The sequence below is a fragment of the Stegodyphus dumicola genome, chromosome X1 (genome assembly GCF_044657685.1).
Source record: "Stegodyphus dumicola isolate Sdum_Otavi_A_Nest chromosome X1, ASM4465768v1".
NCBI classification, from domain to species: Eukaryota; Metazoa; Arthropoda; class Arachnida; order Araneae; family Eresidae; genus Stegodyphus; species Stegodyphus dumicola.
The window spans coordinates 60,972,234-60,996,233 of NC_140780.1; the positions used below are offsets into that span (position 1 = coordinate 60,972,234).

General features: G+C 31.1%; 1 protein-coding gene across 2 annotated transcripts in view; it reads right to left on the reverse strand.

Moving 5' to 3' along the window:
- Window positions 1-1,593: 1,593 nt before the first annotated feature.
- LOC118198338 (uncharacterized) overlaps window positions 1,594-24,000 on the reverse strand; it is a 91,650-nt gene continuing 69,243 nt past the window's right edge. For both annotated transcript variants that reach the window (XM_085808453.1, XM_085808452.1), the window contains exons 5-15: window positions 20,743-20,826; window positions 18,978-19,070; window positions 18,711-18,877; window positions 15,431-15,563; window positions 11,869-12,656; window positions 11,209-11,477; window positions 10,937-11,127; window positions 6,922-7,127; window positions 6,451-6,747; window positions 6,013-6,070; window positions 1,594-3,502 (exon numbers count right to left, since the gene is read on the reverse strand). In XM_085808453.1, the coding sequence (XP_085664579.1) occupies window positions 3,335-3,502; window positions 6,013-6,070; window positions 6,451-6,747; window positions 6,922-7,127; window positions 10,937-11,127; window positions 11,209-11,477; window positions 11,869-12,656; window positions 15,431-15,563; window positions 18,711-18,877; window positions 18,978-19,070; window positions 20,743-20,826 (2,454 nt within the window). In that variant the 3' untranslated portion in view covers window positions 1,594-3,334. The remainder of the gene's footprint in view (window positions 3,503-6,012; window positions 6,071-6,450; window positions 6,748-6,921; window positions 7,128-10,936; window positions 11,128-11,208; window positions 11,478-11,868; window positions 12,657-15,430; window positions 15,564-18,710; window positions 18,878-18,977; window positions 19,071-20,742; window positions 20,827-24,000) is intronic.

Sequence of the window (24,000 nt, forward strand, 5' to 3'; positions counted from 1 at the left end):
ATAATTATTTATATGCTATTATTATTAGAGTTATCATATCAAAATTAAAGTCTGATATTTTGCTTATGCCAAAAGAGTTTCTAATTCTGGCGTTGTCCCAGGATCTGCAAAGCAAACTCTTTTATTTGATATTTCCCTCCTATAGCCTTGATATAATTCATCTAATAAAGTGCAATTTCAAAACTAAGGCACAACAATAACTACTATTATTTCTACCTTTTGAATGCTATAGAAGGTGAAATTTTCCATGTAATGGAATTCGTGAAGAAATAATAATTGAAAATGATATAAAATGGAAGTTTTCCATTGCAATGACAAGGGCCAAATCAACATTAACACACTGCAAAAATCTCATTTAGTCTTAGATCCAGATAATACCACTACTGGTAATGAAGAAAGTGACAAAGGGGTTTTTGAGAATGAAAAAGTTTTGACTGGCAATTTAGAGAGAATTCTTGACATGGCAGTTACAGGGCTTCAACAGTGGAACAACAAGAAATTATGTTGGTCTACAAAATTAAAGAGTGTGTATTAGAACACATACAAAAAGAACTACATTGAAAGAAATGTTTATTAGAACAAATAACAAATTATTGACCTTTTTTGGTAAATTTTGATCTCCTCAAGTTCATAAATGCTTCATTATTTCATAAACAACTATTTCTTAGTTTGATTTTATAATTTCAAGATATTATCTTGCTAGATGATCTAAAACATAAAATTTTCAAAACCTGCAATTGCCAAAGTTCAGATGCAATGTCATGATTATTTTACGTATGCCGTATTATTATTGGCAAATTGAGTTTATACAATAAATTGCTTCACACTGAGAAAAGAAAAATTTATGATCCAGAAGTGATTAACTATAGTTTTCCATAAAATAAGTTCTATGCATTAGTAACAACTGGAAGTATAAAGCCTTGATACAGTCAGTGAAAGTGAAACTAAGGTGGTTATCATAGTATGCATTTTAATGGTCTATTCACAGCTGTTCTCAACCTTTTGACTAACACGTACCATCAAACAAAAATTCAAAACATTTAGTACCACCACCACAAAGTACTACTACCACCTCCACTCTTGAACAAAGCTCGGATAGCATGAATTTACGAGTGTTAAGAGAAAAAACAAAATCAGCATGTTGGGGTTTTATTTTTTGAATAGTTAAATACTTTGCTTCTTTGCATAGCACATTTTTTTTCTTGCGTACCACCAGTGGTTGAGAACCCCTGGTCTATTAGGTTAGAAGTCATCCTAGAGAATATTATTATTTATTTATGTACTCAGAAATACTTTAACAGGCAGTTACAAGTTTTACCATAATCAGATAAAACGTTCATAACTTTAACATAATCATCTTTATTACTTTTAATTTTTTATTATTTGAATTATCATGGCTTAAACTTCATATTTTAGTATTTAATCATTGAAATTATAATTTATACATTTATTTAGAGTTGAAGCAAAAGTTACTTCCTGTTTTGAATACCATCCCTTTCCTCCCCTTAAATTAAATCTGAAAATAATCCTATGGTGATAAACAACAACAAAACACTAACACATAAATTATTAGAACTAAAAATTTACTCCAAATTGTTTCATAGGTTGTTTATTTTGTTTTAAATTATATAAAAATATATCAAATACAAAATGTTTGCAATATGTATAAATAAAAGAAATGAATACAAGTTATTGTTTCTGATTAAAAAATTAAAAGACCACAATTTCAGAAAAAAGGAATTACGTACATTAATAAAACAGGAATAAATTGTTCAACACATGTAGACTGCACACAAATCTCATTAAAAAAAAAAAAAAAAAAAAAAAAAAGACTTTACATTTTTAGGAATTTTGGAAAACCTACAACAAAATTTGGTGAAAATAAACACAAAAACAATATTTTGCATGAAAAATATAATTTGTGCAGAAGAATCATCGTGAAAAGCAGTAATTAGAGAGACAGAAAGCAAAAATATAATCAACAGTCTTGCATGTGTGCATGTATCCATGTATAGGCAGGCAGATATATATATATATATACAAAAGGGAAAATATGTGCATACACACACATACATTAATCGCACTTATTCTGATTTTCATTCAAAACTAACAATATCATGTGATCCAACACATATATATATATATATCTTATACATAAAATTTATATATATATATATATACATTAAATTTAATGTATAAGATATTTCATTATATTCAGGTTCAGCTATCTGGAATGTACCTCATATACACAAAAACAGCATACATGAAGTTATATCACAGTCATTTATCACTAACTGCGCAATACAAAGATAAATGACATCTTTAAAAGGACAATTACACAAAAAAGGAAGGCAAAAAAATTGCTCAGACACAGTTAGCTTATTAAAACCTCCATTCTTATAAAAACACACAAAAATTCTAGATCTGCATTTAAAGAATTCCTATAACATGCCTTTAAGCAGTTAAAATTTACTTTCATTACTGTATAAAACTATACACATAAGCTTGCTTAGTAAAAGGTCAACTTTGGCTTTAAAAGTCCTGTTTGTACCTCATGCTGTGACTTAAAGCTTTTTTGTTTGGTTTGTTTTGTTTTAAATACTACTGTGCAATGTAGAAGTAAGTACAAAGTAAGCAATATGAAAATTAAATATAGTGATAATTTTTAAAATTATGAAGAACATGCTTCAAATATTACCAAAATAAATAAGACATTCATATTTCAGGAATTATAACAAAAATCATTTCCCTATAACAAGATATATTATACAATAATAACTTTATAAAAGGAATAATAATCAAATATTAAAAATCTGAAATAGTTCACGAGATTTCTAGAAATACAGATATGGATGAAAGTTCGTAAATAACTCTAAAATGATATTAAAAGTGTATTGAGATTACAAGACAGTAAATGCATAGCAATATATCTCTTTCATACCCTTGATGATGAAATGTAGTGATATGTATTTTAAAACTGAAAAATTGCTTTCAAGCAAAAAATATGTTTCACTATACATTTTAATGACTTTAAATTCTAAAAATTACAAACTTAGCCTGTTAAGATGTTTTATACAATGAATGTTTTCTTTTTGAGAGAACAATAATCACACAACTTACAAAAACACAAAAAGTACAGATGAAAATAGCACACACCATTTCAGTAAAAATAACATGTACAAAGACTCTTTTGCTATACAACCCACTGAAAGTTTACAAAGTTCATTAAATCTCTTGAACAAATTATCAGTTTCTTTATTATATGCATTTCAAAGGCTGAACTTGAACTTTTCTGAAAGGAAAGTTCAGACAACTTCTGAAATGCAGAACTTTATCATACAATATAAACTTTATATTGACTCTGATGACAACAAGCATGAGCTTCTTGAAGAATCCTCATACGAGGTCCCATAGGAATACCCATCTTCTGAAGTCTCTCTTCAGTTAAGTAAGGCAATTCTTTTATTCCTATCTTTTCAGTTTCAAAGTTAGCAGCATATTTCTAGAAAACAGGAAAAAAAAAAGATCAAGATAAAATGATCATTTTTAAGAAAAGGCTGGAGGATTAAAAAAGTAAGTGTTAAAAAAGTGAAACTACAATTGACTGAACAAGCAACTTTATTCATGAATATTTTTTTTTTTAATTTGAAGTTCATACTTTGAATGCTGTTTGAAACCCCTTATTTTTATTTCATTTAGAGCTCTAACTGCCAATTTCTGTAACTTTGTGGGACTGATGGTCACTCTAAAGTAAAATAATTAATTTGCCTAGAGTTCCACAAAGAGGCCAGATGGTGCTGTATTTTGCTTACTTTCTAACATTATCGCTAAGGTGGGCACTCCTGAAAATGGTCAGCTTCAAGAAAGCATATATCGGTGCAAGTCAATTCTCAAAAAGTTCTGTGCAAAAGCATCCTCTCCCTTGAGCAGGTATTTTATGTGTGCATACTTTAATCAATGAATCATCCAAATATGCAAGAATATTACAATATACTAAATACAGTATGATAAACTAATTAACACTAGTTCTGAAATACAAGCATTATTTTTCACTTTCTTTTCATGAAATGTTCTAAAGCCTGTTTGAACCATGTCAGTTTGCTGATTAACAAAGTAATTATGATGTGGACTTTAATAAATCCAATTACAATTAAATACCATGTCAAGGTTTTGCTACATGAAAATTCTAGAATCAAAATAGATTCATTTGCTTCTGTTAAGACTTACACAGCTATAAAACTGTAGCAGATATTTCTATTGATAGCTACAGATTTTGGACTGTCACTCCCTTTGGCTAAAGGATATCAACATTTTTAACGTATTTTCAATATTTGCAGTATATATTACACAACACAAATAAAATTATTTTATTGTGAAATTCAAAACTGCATAGTTGTTTTACATTGTTAAAAGACAATAATACTTGTAATAGATCATAAAACTATATCATAGAATGACAATAAGGTTCCTAAGACAGCTCTTTATAAAGTTCTTGCAAAAAACATTAAAATAAAATTCAGTCTCAGGTTAATGTTGGTTTTAAAAAATTTCAAATTTCTTTTCTGAAATATTTAAAATAATAATTGCATTTCCTATGTATTTATAAAATCTTTACATATTTCCTACATTTCTGAAATGAATGCTTATTTGCCAATGCTGACAGAGTTTCAGAAAAAGTATTTTATAATTCCACTCAAGATATATTTTTATTGGGAACTTAATATATTGAAAACAAAATTTAAAAAACTAGAGATTTTAGGATTTCCAAAGAGTTTATAAAAAGGTTTCTGTCTTTGAATTATAAGTGATTTATGTGTTTAATGCACTTATACATGTTAAAGTAATTATAAATGTTTGTGCATATATAACTTCTGTTCCAAAGTCATGAAAATATCAAGTTTTCCTCCAAATTTCATTTCCTGAAAGTGTGATTAACAAATTCTTGAAGGGGATATTTTCAAATGTCTTCATTAACTCAAAGTGGGATCATAAGACTGTTGATATTTTTGTCTATTTTAATAGAATTTAGCTTTTCAGTATTTGGCCCCCAAATCTGCCAAGCTTGTTGTAACGTTGCATTGTTTAATTTTTTTAAGATGTGAAAAATACATTTTTTATAATAAACTGTTTTCATTAACTTTTTGATCCATACGCTTGAGGCTCAACATGCCTTCGACCAATACACAAGAAATCCTGATTTATCTAACCAGGGAATTCTTACCCATTACTGCATAGTTCAAACACATTTGCAAGCTCACTGTAGTGATAAACATCTATTCTACTTGATTAATAGACGCACACAAGAGATGCATCTGATGTGAGTCCCATATCCAATGGTCTAATAAATTTTGCACTCATGTACATGTGGACGCACATTACATTTAGCTGTCAGTTGTGGCACAAGCAATCATCAATTTTCACCATGCAGGACAGCTTTCGCCATCTGCATTCACTGACTGGGCATTAAGACCTGATGCTTTGGCATGCCACTTCCAGTTTCACTTACCTTTTTCTACTTTTCATAGGCACTGAGAATATCAGCTCCCGAATAACACATGAGCTCCCTCAAATCATCATAATTTAGCATCTGTTACTTTAATTGGCAGTCTTCCCTAATGCATGCACACATATTTAGCAAAGCAATGTATTGTCATCCTTACAACCATTAAATAACATTCTCACCTTGTCATGTACCATCTATGTGATTCTAAATAATGCATTCTCACAATGTAAGGATCACAATGTATGTGTTTCAGAAATAAAAATCACTATTAGACTCTGTTATTTTTACATCAAATGAATAAATTTTAAACTTCAGTAAAATGTAACTTTTAACTTTTTAAAAAATAACTTTACAGCTTCCACTAATTGAGTATCTTCCACATTCTAGTTAGGCTACAGACTACTAAAAATATGTTCTATTTCATGACAGCATAACGAATACATTAAAAAACGTTTCAGTGCAAATAATAACTGTAAACTACAATTTCAAAGGATAAACATTCTACTTACTTCATATCCAAGGCGTTTCAAAAATTGCCTGATAAGTGGTGGCTCATCTCCAAAAAACCTGTTGTTTAAGAAAAATATAAGGAAGAAGTATATATAACCTCATACTTAATACACTGCTTTTATTACTTTCATACAAAAAACTGCATATTGCTACAGTATGTGTATAATACAAGGTTTTTACAAGCTGGAAATATCCACCAATTGTAGTGGGCTGAGAAATTAAATAAAAAATTGAAAATAAATGCAAACAAAAAAATAAATCAATGTTGTAAAACTTTTTATTCAAAATTAAATTATAATATATATATATATAATAAAAACATAAAGCATTAAATAATTTCACTCACTAAATTAAACATTAATTTATCAACACAAAGACAAAACATATGTTCTAACCAATACAATAACTAATTATGCAAAAAAGAAAAATTTACTAACTTCGTAAGTTTCTTTGCTCTGCATGGATTTAGTAACTCGAGAACTTCTCTCCGGAAATTATCCCAATCTTTTGGCAAAGGTAATTGATGACTCTTTCCACCAGTACTGCCTGACTGGCAACCTTGGGCCAGCTGCATAAGCCGTAATCGTTCCTGAACCCACGTCACATCCTGTCGCATATTTTCTAATTCTTGAACAAGTACATGCTGAGTTCTCATTTCAGATGATAAATGTGCTACACTACGTGCTAAGGTTACAACATGGCTTTCTAACCGTTGCAGTCTTTTGCTTGCTGAGCTAAAAGAACAAAATAAGAAATATGAGGAAATATTTTATTCCAAATACCTGAATATCTAGTAAAGGAGGAAGAAAGACAATAAAAGAGAGTAATAAACCAGACAATTTAGCAATTAAACTATACTTTCAAGACAAATAGCATAAAGTAAAGCTGAAATATTTTATCATGTTTACCTGCTTCGGCACTCTTTACTTCTTCTTTTTTCAGAGAAGCCTCTTTTATCAGCAAAACTATGATTTCCTCTACTCACAGAACTACGAGCATTTAAAGATGACAAGCTGTCATTAGTTCGTCGTCGAGAATGACGTGACACATCTAATACACTTCCACCAAATACATTAGCCTTGCAAGAATTTTTGACACCCAGTAAACGAAGTATCTACATTAAATTTAAAAAAAGCATTATTTTTTAACTCTACACAAAAAATTTTACTGCTTTCAGAAATGTATTTATATGTTTACATTTTGACTACAAGCACATTAACAATATGTCCTATGCATTATGCTGGAACTAAAAATAAAACTGTAAAGTTAAATACTTTACATTAAAGATACATAATAAGATGTAACACAGGCACTGCTGTAACTGTTGTCAGGCGTGGAACTTTGACGTTAGAATAAATGTTGCTTGCAATACATTGGCATGCGCATGGTGTCATAAAAGTGGTGCCTAGATACAGTAAAGTGGCTATGTGCTACTAGATGAGACCGCTTACAATGGCACCTGGTAGAAAACGGCAAAGTATGGGTATCTCGAAGACGATACGACATTAGGAAGAGAAAAGTTAATTACAAAGTTGTTAGAGTGTCATGGATTTAATATGAAAAGACACATTGTGAATATAAATTCTGAAAACAGAATGTTAAAAATGGACATTTGTTTCTTCCCAATTTCTGAAACTATGAAGTAACAAAACTTGAACAAAAGGACAAGAAAATAAGCCCACATTGCGGCACAATTCATTATTATATAATTCACAATCAAGCAAACTCTGGTTCCAACTCCATAGGGTGCATCTTGTACTGATTGCATTTACAAATAGATTAGAAGATCATGCACAATTATGTTGCAAAATGTGTCAGCTCAACACAACTTGAGCTTGTGGTATGAAATTTGTTCATTATACAAAGAGTGTATGAAACAACACATCTGATCACCTTAGACAGCTATAACAGAGATATCACCTCAGGGTTATATCTTGAAAGTCATGGAGTGATTTTCAAAAAGGATTAGTACGAGATGGTTCGACCTTACAGCAAGTATGGCCACAAGGCCTGATTGGCAGTGCGATTACATAGGCAACTTTTTCCTGCAAGCCTGCATCCTTCGCACAAAACCATGCTATAGGTTGAGAAACATTTAAAGGAATCAGGCAGTAAAGGAATCAGGCAGCCAAACCTCAGTTTGGTTCTTTACTCTTTCATGCCACATCATTTACAACTATGCCATAATCTGATCTGCTTGTTTCTTCATAATGTTTTACATTCAAAAGCATTAAAAATAATATTTTTTTTCCTAAATTCTATTTTGTATATTACTGCCTTCAAACCTACCAGGTTTGCTTTCCTGCACTTAATGAACTTTAAATGGATCTGGGAGAAGAAGAATTCTTCTTCTTACAGTGGATTCTATATTCTATTCTATAATCCACTGTAAGAATTCTTCTGGAAGCCTTGGATCAAGAAAATATTAGTACTATGTTTCCCCTGGCAAAAACACAGCAATGGATCATTTGTGTAAATTATAAACAAATTATTTACAATTTATATTACATGATATATTTACTTTTCATGAAATGAAATTATGTCACTATTTTGCAAATACAGTCAAAAGTCGTTAATTTGGACACCCATAATCCGAACCTCAAAGCTACAAACTTTCTGCGCATGCGTCGCGTTGCCGCATGCGCATAGGCGTTTACATGCGCGCGTAAGACCTTTACTGCTACGAATATGCTTGTGCGCATGCTCATAAAACGTTTACGCATGCGCGTTTAATGTATAACGGACGGTGTAAGCTAAGCTAAAATTATCTAATTCAGTTAATGTTGCAGATTGCGTTGTTCCTTAATCTTCGAATTGGATCCGGCTTATTATTTTTTGCAGACTGTTAGAGCAATTTTTTAAAAGTAAGCTTAAACTTTCGATTATATCAAATAGAATTTCCGATATGTATTTGTTAATATGTAAAGGATCTAAAGCGAAAGTATGTTTCGAAATCCGAAATATGTTTATCAATTTCACGCTGCTCGGCGGGGGGGGGGACGCCACGGCGTGCAATGAATTGGAAGTTGATCTGTCAGCACTATCCTTATCTTCAGGGCAGATGTTTTTATTTTATTTGGCTGTAAGCCAAATAAAATAAAAATTATAAATTCCTTACTAAATGTAGTATTTCATCTCGATGTACTCCGTCTTTCATATGATTTAAAACAAGTTCCTCATCATTATAATTCGCTTCCGATAGTGAAGAAAGTAACAGAAGTTATTGAAAACGAAAAAATTTCGATTGACAAATTAGTCGGTATTCTCGACACAGCAATTATAGGACTTGAACAGCGGAACTTTGTAACTAAACAAGAAATTATGTCTGTTTAATAGAATTAAAGAGAAAGTATTATCACATGAAACGAAGCAACTTAAACAACTGACATTGAAAGAAATGTTTAATAAAGTAAACAAATAAATATTAAGCTTTTTCTTTTTGTAAATTTTGATACCCTTTAGATCATAATTGTTCTTTATTTCATAAATTACGGTTTCATATTTTTAATTTTGTAATTTCTGCATGCCATCTTACCAGATTTAAACTGATGATCTATAATCCGGAATTGCCGAAGTCCCGACGAGTCCGGATTAACGACTTTTGACTGTACTTTGCTTTTGTATGCTCCACATATAAAAGCCTTATTTTTACAAGCACTCAAGTTTATTGCCATGTCTAGAAGTTAAGGCGACATTCAATTAGACTTTTAATTCTAAATTATGTCTGTATTTCGTGGCACAAATGTATAGAGTTTGGTTTGGATATGTTTTTCATATTATACAGCCAGGCAATTGGAATTAGGACTTTTATCCCAGAAGATATTTAAATAAAAAAAAATCTAATTTCAGAGGAAATTTTAAAAGAATACGAAAGTTCAAGGGATACTACAGATGACAAAGTAATGGAAAATTCCTTACCACATGAACAGAAAAGACAGTTTATTAGAATAACACACCTGAAAATAAATTTAAAGATGTTTTGTGCAACAATGAAGATGAATAAAAACTAAAACTTCAACCATATATCATAGGTAAAATTCCATCATAGCATACGACCCAAAAAATTGCTTTCAATTTGTCCAAAACAAATTTAGGCAGGTGAAAAATTTTAATTTTCACTATTAGAAGAGCTAAAAAATTTGCTGAAGGCAGAAAAAAATTAAAGGAATATTTTCAAGTTAAATGGTTAGGATTTATTTTACCCCATGTAGAAAACTGTGAAAGCCCCCTAGTGAGTAATTTGCTATAATCTGAACCCACATCAAACTGAGAACAATAGTTTTACCACTCGACTGCCATTGATCCTGCATTTTTTAAACTCCCGTAATTTGGTTCATTCTGCTGATTATAATGTAAAATACATTACTGTTTTGATCACTTTTACTACACTAGAACTATGAAATTTATTCAAATTGTGACTAAAGCACTTATCACCACATAAAATATGTATTGTTTGCACCATATCAAAATAAGTGCAACATATCTTTCCATATTAAAATGGCTTCCAGAATTTCTTGTATTCTGACCTAATTTCTACAAGTTCTATTTAGCTTTTCATTTTAAATAACTGAGTATTGACAGTGAAAAAATATATACCTTTCATTTGTTAGTTCAATTTATTATTTTACACATTCATTGCATAAATTGATGAATTTGGCAACATTCCAAATTTTCAAAACTGAATTTTGAAAATTTTCCAAAATACATGTCTTATATTGTTTTAAATTTTTAAACTGATTATCGATGTAATATTAGCAGCTAATTATTTCATTTATGTATTTCCAGATGAGTAGATTCACATATATTTTTTCAAGAAAATTCAGAGTTTAAGATTGGAATACCTTCCAACAGATTCTGCATATACATATCTGTAACACAAAACATATTTTTCAAAGCCAGAGAAGCATTTTAATAGCAGTTTACCTCTGAATACATTGTCTCTAGACCTTCAAGTTGCTTCCTGATCATGGAAACTTCACTAGGTTCCATAGTACTAGCTGTAGCACTTAGGTCACTGCTAAAGTCATCAGCATCATCTAACAGACTTTCCATATCAAGACCTGTTGTAGTTGAAGTTAATTCTGGATCCCCATTGTCTACATAACACGGAAAAGCTGAAAAAATGTACATTGTTACTGATCTAATAAAAATACACCTACATTAAATTATCAAACAAATCATAATTTGTGCATTACCAATCTGATTGCGTGTATGGTGTCTTGAAGGTGGTGAGCTGTGACATTTTCTAGCAGCACAGTTACCATGCGATATTCCTAATCGATGTCCAGAAGGCAATTTATTATATTGGTATGACTTTCCATTCCTATGCTTGCAGGTTGTCTGTGTTATACTAGATGTTCGACGCAAACCAGTTTTCTTGCCAGGAGTTACTTTAACAAGACCCATTTCACAGTTCTTTGAATGCTCAGTTGCTTTATTACAGCTAGTGTTTAGAGCAGATGCACTGAAATAAAATTTAATATATAATGCTTAATTCAGAATATAACTGAAACAGCATTTAAACAGAAGTAAAAATACACAAAGAAAAACTGATTGTAGAAAAATAAGTCATATTTCATGAATTAAAAAAAGCTGTAGCTATTTAAATACAATAAAATGTTGAAAATGCTACAGCTGTAGCAAGACCATGCACATTCCAAATTTAAAATCAGCATCTCAATTTAGCAGTTACAATTATTTAAAAACAATAATTTTTTGCCAACTTTTGAAAATGTTCCCATTCCCATAAAATGCAATTTGGTACTATTTGTTATTAAACTGTTAACATTCGTATGTTCAGTAGTTTAGAAATGCTGTTTTACTCACAGAAAAGAATGAGGTCATCAAATAATTACCTTGACGACAGCCTATATTGTGGTGTTCTTGAAGAGAGTTTTGGTGAATTTTCAGCACTAATGGGAGGAGATGGAGCAGGAGAAAGAGGTGGCAGAGGTGGAGTAACAGAAAGGCTTTCACTTGTAACATCATCCTGAGGTTCTTGTTGATCAGTAGGTTTTCTACAGTTCAAAGATGTACTTGGTGTCTCATATATATGTCTGGCTTGATTCACTTGCAATTCCTCAGAGAACCTCTTTTCTTGAGAGTCATGGTTTTGTTGGCTCCAAATAGTACCATTAGCACTGTGATCAGAATCAAGGCTAGTATCGAGATTACTGCCTGCACTGATGCCACTACTATGAGGAGATACTACACTTTTACAACCATGCATGCTACTATGCATGGTGCCACGACCAGATTCAGATGATGATTTATATAAATCATTTGCATCTCCACAGTCTGTGGCACCAGATTGCAATGGTTCATTTGACACAGCATCATTTTCTTCATTTGGCACTTGTGTTTCATCTGATGGAATATCTGGGAGGTGGTTCTCCTCATTATAATTCTGTACCCTTCGACCGTAATATGAGGTATCCAGAGGTGAGGAAGTCTGAGGTTCAGTTTGCTGCACAATTTGATCAAGAGCTTTACCAAAGCTTGGAAATGGTGTTACACCTCCATATACAGAATCACAGTTGGATGAAAATTCTGCCTTTTTATCTTGAGATGGTCGCCCAATAGCTTCTTTTGGCACTAACTTATCATAATCATATGAAGACTTTATATTATTCGAATAACTATTCTGAAATTAGAAAGAAATGGCACATAAATCTTCAGTGTGATAACAGCTTATAATGATCACCGTTTTTTCAAAAAATTTTTAAATATGAAAGTTCTTTTCACAGATTAAACAAAAACACTCCATTACATCTAAAACAAGGCATACTTTTATCTTCTTCCTAGTTCCCATTTTCTTACATGATTACTTCAATATCATAATTTATGTCAATAACTGTGTTTGTTCTTACATTGCTGCATAATGCATTTGTCTATTTTTCATAATTTTCCCCCCTCTTATAGTTACTTAGCACATTTTTATGATAAAATTACGTTCATTTGGCATTAAATCTTTCATTTTCAGATATTTATTATATTTGTATGTGTTTAATTACTGTATAACATACAATTATTTATTATTAATATCTCTTAATTCTAAATTTATGAAAAAAAAATGTTGGAGTTTTGAAAATTGATTAAAGAGATGCACGTTTTTGAAGTTCAGAGGTCTTGGCATAGTTTGGTGATTTTTTGCCAATTTGGTGACATTTTGGAAAAGGAAACATATGGAGTACTTCCTTATACTGGCTTCCGCTATTTTAAACAATGCCAACAGCCTTCTTTAATGGAGTTTGCCAAAGTCACAATCTTACTCAGATCTCCACAAACCATTGACAACAGTTCTAACCATGGTCACTTACAGTTGACCCATTTAGAGAATAACTATGAGTAGGGTTGCAGCTATCACATACTCCATTAACAAGAGCATTTTTAGCATCATTTAAATACAGAAAGACCAATGAATCATAATAAAGAAATATCAAACACATTTTTTAGACACTAGGATCAATTTTTAGAGTATTCTGGTAGTACCATTCCCCCAACTATGATATAAACAGGAGAATGTGCAAAGCCATGAATCAATTGACAGCTTTGCATATTTACAGTCTGAAGAGTTTGGGGTTAGTCTTTGATCTGATTTTTCAATTAGTTCTACTGTACGTGTCAAAATTTGAAACTGGATTTTGAACTCAAGTGATTCTGCATTTTTATGACATCCATTCCAGCATTATTGAAAATTTACAACTTTACCTTGTCTCTACTTCTATTTTTAATTAAAGATGTTCATTTGCAGAAATAATCATCATATGGAGCTGCTATAAAAATCCAAATTTCCCTCTTCATCTCACCCACTTATCTGGAAAACCCTTAAACTTTAATATGTAATTTAGAAGCTAAGTTTATTTGAAACTATGAGGTCTTGCATTCTTTGTCATAAAGCAGGAAGCTGCAAGATTCTTTAACTGTTTCTGGATGCGTTGTACATGCCATGGTAGCATTTCTTTCATCTATGGCGGGTGTGATGTCTGCGTCTGAGAATTAGTGCCTAACTAGACTGCTGTAATGTATACATGACAATAACCTCTAACGTTAGTGCAGTTTTTATTTAGTTTTTCTTTTCGTATGTAGAGTAGGGTAATCTTTCTTTTGTGTGAATGTAAGTAAGAAATCTTGGCTATTCCATGAAATGATGTTATAAAGCCTTTGAATGTATTAAACAATTAGGCCATAAACTAAGAAACACAGTGCTTGGTTTTGATTTCACTGGATGATTATTTTAATAAGCTGTTTTTTAAGATGCAAAAATTAAGTTTTTCTTTCTTTTAAGGTTTTGTCCCCAAAATCTGCTTAGCATTAGAAAAGAATAAAAAAAAATTAAGAAAATGTACCAAGAGATAAATTTCCATTTAGACTTTTTTTTATTGCTTTGTTACTGAATAATTATATTTGCAGTTAATACACAAATATACTTTTTTCTGGAGGCAAACACTTACACCACACTTACACTGAAAAACATTTCTTTAATTTATGACAAACCTTGAATAAGATAAAATCATTATGTATATCGATCAACCATCATCACTGATAATCATCTCCAGTAAGAGACTGACCAAAATCACCTAAGAGAAAATGCAGTGTATTTTGGGGGAAAAGAAAACTTTACAGAAGGACTTCAAAATTCAAAAATTATATTTTTTGTACATTATCCAACAAGGTCTCAGAGTATTATTATTATTCACAGCATTTCTGCTGAATATTATTCATAATTCCAGCACTGTAACATTTTGTGCCTCATTCAGAAATTAATTTATCTTTCTGAATTAAGAGGCAATTTTGTACCTCTTAAATCAGAAAGATAAATTCCCGATTCCAGTAAAAGTTGCATTATATTCACATTAAATGCTGAACAATTTTTTTTTTTTTTTTTTTTTTTTTTTTTTTTTTTGTACTTGGCACCAAGAGACAATATAACAAAAGCTTATTATCTGCTCAATAATTTGCAGCCTGATACTCAAGTTTCTAAATTAATAACTTAACTGATATCTTTTGTACTGCAGTGTGTGTGTGTGTACATGACAGACATAAAGTAACTGAACTGCTACTTTCCATCTATCATGTATTCACACTATCCTATTCATTAAAGATAAGATTTTTTATCCTCCATATTTATGCATTTCTCCATTAATGTTCACAGCAGATTCACTGAAACAGTTTTTTAGACCTCTTTAAATGCAGACTTTTCCTAATGATTTCACACAGAATAATAATTAATAAAGACTATATTATTACAGTATATACAAGAGCTATAACAAAATGCTTTATATTGCCTTGAATAACTAATCATTCTGGCTGCAAAGATAGCAAAATTAAAAAATTTCAAAATATTTAACTTATTTCACTAAAAAGCATTATTATATATAAGAATAATTCAAATTAAATATTAATTGTATATTTTACCCTTGGATTTAAGTAGTTCGTCCAACTAATTTTTTGTTCTCTAGAGAAAAATTTAGTACATGTGTCACGAAGTTGATCAGGATCAGTGCCATCCTCGTGCTCTGATAGACTGGCATGAGCACCAAAAGGATGCCTGGAAAAAAGAGATAATATGAACTGAAAATGAATTCTATTCTTTATATTCTAAATTCAGAACACACAAAAAGTTGAGTACTAATTCAGATACCCTTAAAAAATGATAAATATAATTTGATTTAAAAATAATTACTTGATATAGCATCATGATTATTTGATAATACAGAAAGCTACATCACTTCATAAACAAATATTTTCACAGTAAATTACACACAAATTTTGCTTGAATTGTTCATTCATTTTAATAAAAATCATAATGAGTGAAAAATTTATTCAATTGATAAAACTTTTATGAAGGCAGTGCAATCTGACTATCAGAACTAAAACAATAAATTCTATATTCGATAGTACAAGCCTAAAACTAGTGCACGATGTTTATGAACACTTCACCATTAGAAAGCAAGGAAAACCAATGTTCGTATCATCTGCGATACCAAATTATGATACAAAATTCAATATACATATTTTTTTTTTACACATAAATTTCCCTGAAGTTCATCTTTACAATGCTCCCCACAAGCAGCCAAGTGGTAAAGTTGCTAAACACTAGTCATTCAGTCCAGGATTTAACACACTGGCTGCATGTGTGTTTTCATTGAGTAACATATATAAGAGCCAGTTTCCCTTGAAAAGTCCTCCATAAAGGCATCACTCCTCCTTAGGCAGATAGCTCTCAAGTGCTTTGTTAGAATCACATAAAGCAAACAAAAAGTACAAGGAGTGGATAAAAGCTGCACTTTAAAAGCATCATTTATTAAATAACTTACAAACTGCAAATTTTAAAATCTTACTTTATAATTTGTGCATTAAGATGTTTATGCAATAAAATTTATACTACAAATAATAATTTTATTCATAGAGTGAATATCTTTTTTCCTCCTCCCCCCCCCCAATTAAGTCATATGAGGCATTACAAATTTTGACAAAATATGTATAAAACAGAATCAAAACAATTAAAAATATATCAAACCAGCAGTTTTCAATATTTTATACTGTGTATACTGCAAAACAATTAGACTGTAAGTAATATATCCCCAGTCTAAGTAGATAACTGTAGTTATAAATAAAATAATGGCAATAAAAATAACACATTTAGGATGAACCAATGAATTTGATAATGTTAAAAATCTCACAAAGTGCTACAAAAATGCTATAAATAAAAGTTAATTCATTATAAAATGAGAAAATTATGCATGTTTTATTTACAGGGTCTATAAGTTTGTTAACGGTAAACTTACACCGTATTATTATTACTCAAGATTCCTAGTACAAAAATTAATATCTATAATGCATTACAAACTTTGCTTTCAACTTTAAGCACATAGCTCATTTCTTTCTCAAGCACTTTCTGAGATATTTTACAATATCAAGTTAAATAAACTTTGTATACAGACACATTATATATTACATATATCAGTCAATACAAAAAAGGCATAAATGATCTGAAAAATTAAAAAAAAAAATTACACACATTTTACTGGATAACCAGACAGAATAAGAGATGGAGTCTTTTGACATATGAAGAGCTGTCAATATTACTTGCCCAGATCGATTCATTTTGAATTTGTGTCCACTTACTTATGTGAACAATTTTAACTCTATTAATGTTTTAACCCCATTCCCATTTTATCATATGTGATATTTTGACTTCCATTCCAGACACAAATCTAGATGCTTATGCAATGAGGTCTAGGTGGAAACTTATTCAGAACCCTTGACCCAGATTCTGAAATTGCTAGAAAAGAAAGAATTTGATTTCACTTCAGCACCATTCCAAACGGAATCATACCAAACCCAACATGATGACTGACACTGAAGTTCTTGTTATTGGAAATGGTTCTCCACCAACATCCTGGCAGAGACAGATTAAAATGAGCTTGAATAGCCACAGTCAAAAGCAAGACTGGTGTCTTCAAAAAGCCTACAACCATACTTTCACCTCTATCTTTGTATCCGGACTGCAGCTAACAGGATGGAAGTATGTTTACTTTCATAACTCTCATAATTAGTTTACTTTCATTCATTGACCTATGTTGGAAACATGATTTAGCTTTGCCATCACCATGGAATTTGGTCGCTAGAATGTAGCTGACCTATAACTGTTTTAAAACTTATTTTTAATTGTCCTTGCATTCTAGCTACATTTAACTATTGTTTAAATGTCTAGCTACATTTTAATAATTGTTTTAAAATTTAACTGAACTATGCTATCAGATTATTACTAGATGCTCTTACATGGATACTTTAATTATAGTATGTTTACAGTTTCAGACGTCAAGTAGAAGAAGTTGAATCCATTATATAGAGTTATAGTAAAATGAAACATCACATTCTTATTTCTTTTGATTATTGGACCTTAAAAAATTACACTTAAATATAGCTAACAGGTCTTTCCATTTAGCTTTGCTTACTACTTAACATTTGTAATTAATTTTTTAATGGTACATAATCCTCTATTTGTAATTTGAGAAGTACTAATATAGCTAAAAGAAAATTTTAATCTGAAATAAACAGCCACCCAAGAAATGAATTAATATTTTTTTTGAATTATTTGAAATCTTAACCTATTAATTATCATATTTTAAGACCTTTACAATAAAGGTTTTCTTAAGATACAACTGATATGTGTATAATTTTTGATTAATAATTAATTCAGCTTTTAGTGGTTGATGATGACTGTGTGCTTAATTACTTAACATCTGAAAATGCATTCCCATCATAAAAATACCCTCTCCCCCAAAATGTAAAGAATACTAGCATTTAATTAGCAGCCAAAAACTGTATTCACCCATATATTAATTTTTTGCGATCAAATTATTCCAATCTTACCATTAACATGCTTTGAAAAAGACAAGAAGTCCCTTCCTCTTCCCCTCCCAAAATTAACAACAGACCAACTCAGTTCCAGGTATTCTTTTGGGGGGGGGGAAATCAAGATGCAACTTCCTATCTTTCTTATAGCAAGGTGCTTTTAAACTACTGTTGTATCCTATTTTAGGATACATTTCACTAGTTACAATGAATACTGGAAGAAACAGTGTTTTTCAAACTTAAAAGCACAGAATGCATATTTAAGGAAATCAATCACTAAAAATAAGAAATAATAATGAAATTTTACAACAGCTTTAGTGAGAACTAAGCTTACCTTTCTGCCTGAAATGCTTGAGAGTGGTGAATGTGATTTGAAGGATGTGAAACACTTAAAGTAGCACTACTGCTGCTAAATGAGGATGAAGATATATATGTCATATGTGGCTCATTTGTGGATGAAGAACTCCTGTTATATGACATAGGGCCAAAACTTTTAGGTCTCTGAAAATACATAAATCTTTAAAATGGTGATCAATTAAACTCAAGAAATTATAAGATGACTACACATTATAGCCTTTAAAACAAAATAAAAGAGACTCACTTCATTAGTGGAAGGAATATTCCAGTTTTCACTGTGGTCACTTCCAGACTTTTCAGCAAACGGAGCTACACTCTTTTCTACTTCAACAGAGTCCTATTAAAATATATAAATTTATAAAAGGCTTATTAAGATAATCTGAGAAACTTAAATCTCCAGAAAACAAAGGTGTAAAATTAATTGAAAAATATTTAAATAGCTATGCTGACTCATCAGAAATACTTTAAGTTGGAGGGAAATGAATACTTGTGTTCACAGAGCAGTAATGAAAATTGCAGAGCCGAAACAGGATGCTCTCCTTTATAACTTATTCTTTTGAAACAATATACATATATATATATATATATATATATTAAAAATGTGTTCATATGCAATATGAATAGTTACAAAAAGTGTTTTGAGAAGGGAAAATCAGCTGTCATGCCAAAGTATGGACTTACCATAGTCCATTAATGCTAGAAGTAAAAGGAAGCTATTCTACTTAGTACAAGCTGAAAAAAGATGTTCTGGTAGACATCAACTATAATTTTCATAACTGCATAAGTAAGGACGTACAGCATAAAGTGCATTTAAGCCCTGCGAAAAATAGAAACATGTTGTGACAGGCTGCTCCGAGTTTACTGCTAACATTAGTTTACGATCACAAGCATAAAAAATTTAGCCATAAGCTTTATATGACTAGAATAAAAACCAAAGAATTTTTTGGAGGGCTGGGACTATGTAAAATATGCACAAGTCACTTATCTAAGAAAGCATTAGCACCAGGAGGCACTCTGAGATATACAATTATTTCTATGCAGAAATCTGATGTGTATCACCTACTCAAACCTTGTTACACACCAAGTATACCTTTCATGGCAATGAATGCCCTTTCTGCAATTATTTCTATGAGTAAAATTACACACCATGCCATGCTACCGATTCTTTGAGAATGGTTCGCAGAACATAGAGACAGGTACTGCTCTAAACTGCTAAATTCCCTGGATGTGAATTTAATTAAAAGATTTGCAGGAGTAATTTGCAATCTAAGATATCCAGCCAACATGCACAACATTTATACTTCAGCAGATTAGTTATTTCAGTTCTTCAATGTATTAATGTTGCAAGATAATTAACTAGAGGTTTTATTCAAAAAATTTGTTAGCTGATTTATTGTGTTAAAATTTGAACACCACATTTAGATAGCCGAAATTTCCAGCATGCATTGAACTTACTTTTTTTGAGTGCTATAAACCATGCAACCATATTTGAAATTACATTTTAGGAAAATGTCATTATTCTAGCAGATATTTACAGAACAGTGAAGAAAATCATAGCAAATAAAAGCACTGTTTTTTTGCAAAAAATAAGACTTTTATGCATTCACATTTCAGTCTGTATTACCATACTCTGCACTACGAAATCAGATTATTTAGAACTGAAGGTAAAACGGTATTTTCTTAAAATAATAATGCACAAATACTGAATGACTACAACACGTTCTTGTGTGCAAAATTTGATTTCTGATAAATGACATTACAAACAGCAAAGTAACCTTGAATCTTGAATTCTGTAGCATTATTTATTACACAATTATTAAATTTTTATTATTTACACCTTTATCTATTTATTTCAAAGTTAAGAGTTTTAAAGATTAAAACCCTAATTATAAAATAAAAGTTCTATAAATTATTTTGCAAAAATTAAATAAAATAAAAATATGAATAAAATTGGAGATATAGGAATAAAACTTTTACTAAATTTCTTTTAAATCTCAAAACTGACTTACTTTATTAGATGATGACTGAGTCAGCAATGAACGCAATTTCCTTTGCAGAGAAGACAACTTTTCACCAACAAGTTTCCCTGATGTCTGAAAAACAAATAATTAAATTATAAAATTAACCTAATGCTGTCACTGTATTTGCCTATGTTTTTAACACTGAACAAATATGATCAAAAGATATATATATATATATATATATACATAAAATATGTACAAGCTTCAAATAAGCATTTAATACAAAATATAAAGCCATATCAACAAAAATTTTAAAAAAATTTATATAAAAATTATTAAAAATATTTTTATATAGTGGGATATGGAAGGGCAATTAATTAGTGATTAATTAATTTGCATCTGTAGATATGTGTACTTTTAGTAGATTACTGATCTTTCTATGCACTACACAGATATATCCTGAAGATAATGTGTGTAATCTTATCTGCTAGCCAGATCTAATAATCAAAATAGTGACAAATCAACCAATTTTTTCAATGTTTTCACCATTACAACAGGTTGCATTTAATATAGAAAAGGCTCCTATCATTTTAAAGACATTAAGTATGCAACCAAAATCTATGCTTCAGATTCACAACAAAATTTTACTTACTCTTGGAATCCTTCTTACACATTTAAGCTATTCTTATCCTGCAGCATGAAACAGGAAAAGTTACATAAATTAATAATTAAATAAAAAATATAACTTTCTGCCTATTAGGATGTAAAATGCACCTACAGCAAAAAGAAATGTACTATTAATAAATGAGTATATGCGAAAACCTACTCTGTATTACAACTTACATAAATCAGATGTACAACAATAGTACTGTTCAAAGGTCAAATATTATAAATATGTTACTTTAATATTACTTAGCTGAATTAATAACATACCATTTGAATGATAGGCAATTGTTACTTCTTTGAAAAAGTGGAAAATTGCCAAGCCACACGACGACAAAAGTATCACTAGCATAACACAATGGGATGCAAAAAACATGCAGACTAAACTATAGAAGTTTCTTAATGCCATTAAAATACTAAATAATTATTCTGTACCAAGGAACACATGGTATGATAAAGTGTGGTGAATATGTTCGCAAATGGAAAATTCTTGCCTATATCGGGAAAAAGACATCATATTCCTTCAAAATAAAGCCTGTCACTGCAATGCACTTTTGACAACAACTGTACAGATCCTAAAAACTGCAGGCAAAGTCCTCTTTCAGTATTGCATAAAGAACCCTCTTCAAATGGCTTTGAACATCTGGCATATCCAAAAACAGTACTCACTTTAGACCTTTTTTCAGGTTCAAGAATACGAAGAAGTCTGCTAAAGCAAGATCATGCAGTTATGGAGGATGATCGAATGTTTACAGCTCTTCTACAGGCCATAAACTGATATACAACCAAGGCCAAGGCCGAATGTGGCCATGTATTATCACAGAGAAAGAAGCAAAAGCCCACCTTCGCATTTTTTGAAAACATATAACATATCCTTTTCAATAAATCTAGCAATGTATTTGCATATATTAGCATATATTGTTGCTCTTTCTGACTAGCATGATCTTCACTTTTTCAATGTTTTCCTCATTACAAAAAGTCTACCACTTCAAGCATCTTTTAATGGGAAATGATCCAGCCTGAAAACCTTTAAATAATTTATAAACAAGCTTAACAGATACAGTGCACCAGGGAGAAGAGGCCTTTCAGACCTGGCTTGAAGATGCCTTACACAGTTATAATGCCCCAACCCCTAGAGGCTATCCAATCCTCCCTGGTCAACCTAGGGGGGACAATTTTGATGCACACAACCTGAAAATAAGAACACAAGACAATGGCGATTGGCAAGCAAGCAGTCACCAACAAAGAGAACATAGTTATATTGTAAATGGCTCCCCCAGTGCTGGCCAAAGGCAGCCAAACCTCTAAGGACAACCTTCAATACCTAACCATGTAATGCCCTCACAACCAAGGGGCAGACTAGACAGCACCAGTCCCTGCCAAGCCAAAACCTACCACCAAATAAATTATAGTTCTACTCATTGCGAAGACTGATTATTTACGCTAGATGTCAACTCTGTCTAGGTACTGATCCTAGCCAGAATGGCAGGAGTTGCCCCCCCCCAGTTAATCATCTCTGTAATCTTGCATCATCATATCATGTCTCTCTCTCTCTCAGATTTACTGAACCTGAAATAAAACTCTAAATTGATCTCCTGCTGCATTTTACAGCCACTCCCATTCGCATAATAGTGTTACTAACAAACATTCATAATGCTTATCACTATACCACACTCAGACATGTTCTTACACAGTATCTTTTTCCAACCCCCATTATTTATCTACTACCATGCATGCTCCCCATCCTATAGGATCATTCACTGAACTTCATTAGCATACTTTGTATTTTTAATTACAATGACGTAAATGTGCAAAAATTAATAAAACTTATTGGATACATTATAAACTATTACCAATTAACACATTCATTGTCAAGCATTTTTTACTGATCTCTCCATTTAGGTTAGGTATTATCACATGATATTTTATGTATATTTGTTCCCATCATCAGTGTAAGAAAAAGATCGAAAAGTATTTTAAGATAGAAAATACTATAAGAAAGTCAAAAATTTTATTACTCGAAATTTTATGCAATTTTTAAGGTGGTGTTTGGTGTATTTAATTATGGCAAAGCACACGAGGGCTATCTGCCTAAGGGGAGGGATGCCTTCGTGGAGGACTTTCTAAGGGAAACTGGCTCGTATACATGTTACACATAGGGAAAACCACGAAAACGCCCATGCAGCCAGCCCGTTTGCGGGATTCGAACCTCGAACCGAACTACCAGTGTTCAGCGACTTTACCACTCGCCCGCTGGTGAGCCCGCAATTTTTAAGGAAAATATGATATAGTTTATTCACGTCTAACACACATTCAACTGGCACTGCCAGATCGAAGAACAAGAAGTATATATCATGAAAGATTTACGCCTTCTCTGGTGATTAAAATACATTTCCACATAAAATTTCTTACAAAGCATATTCAGAAGAAACTTCGGAATCTTTTCCTAAAGTATTGAGTGGGTAAGTAAAATTTTCAAATTTAGCAGATAATACAGAGAAATGATTAATTTTAATTAATGCTCTAAATGTTACCAAATTTCTGAGAAAAAAATTAAATTTACTAACAGAAATGTGAGGATGTTGTGGAACAAATTAAACAAACAAAAGATTTTACACACACACACACATATATATAGCTATC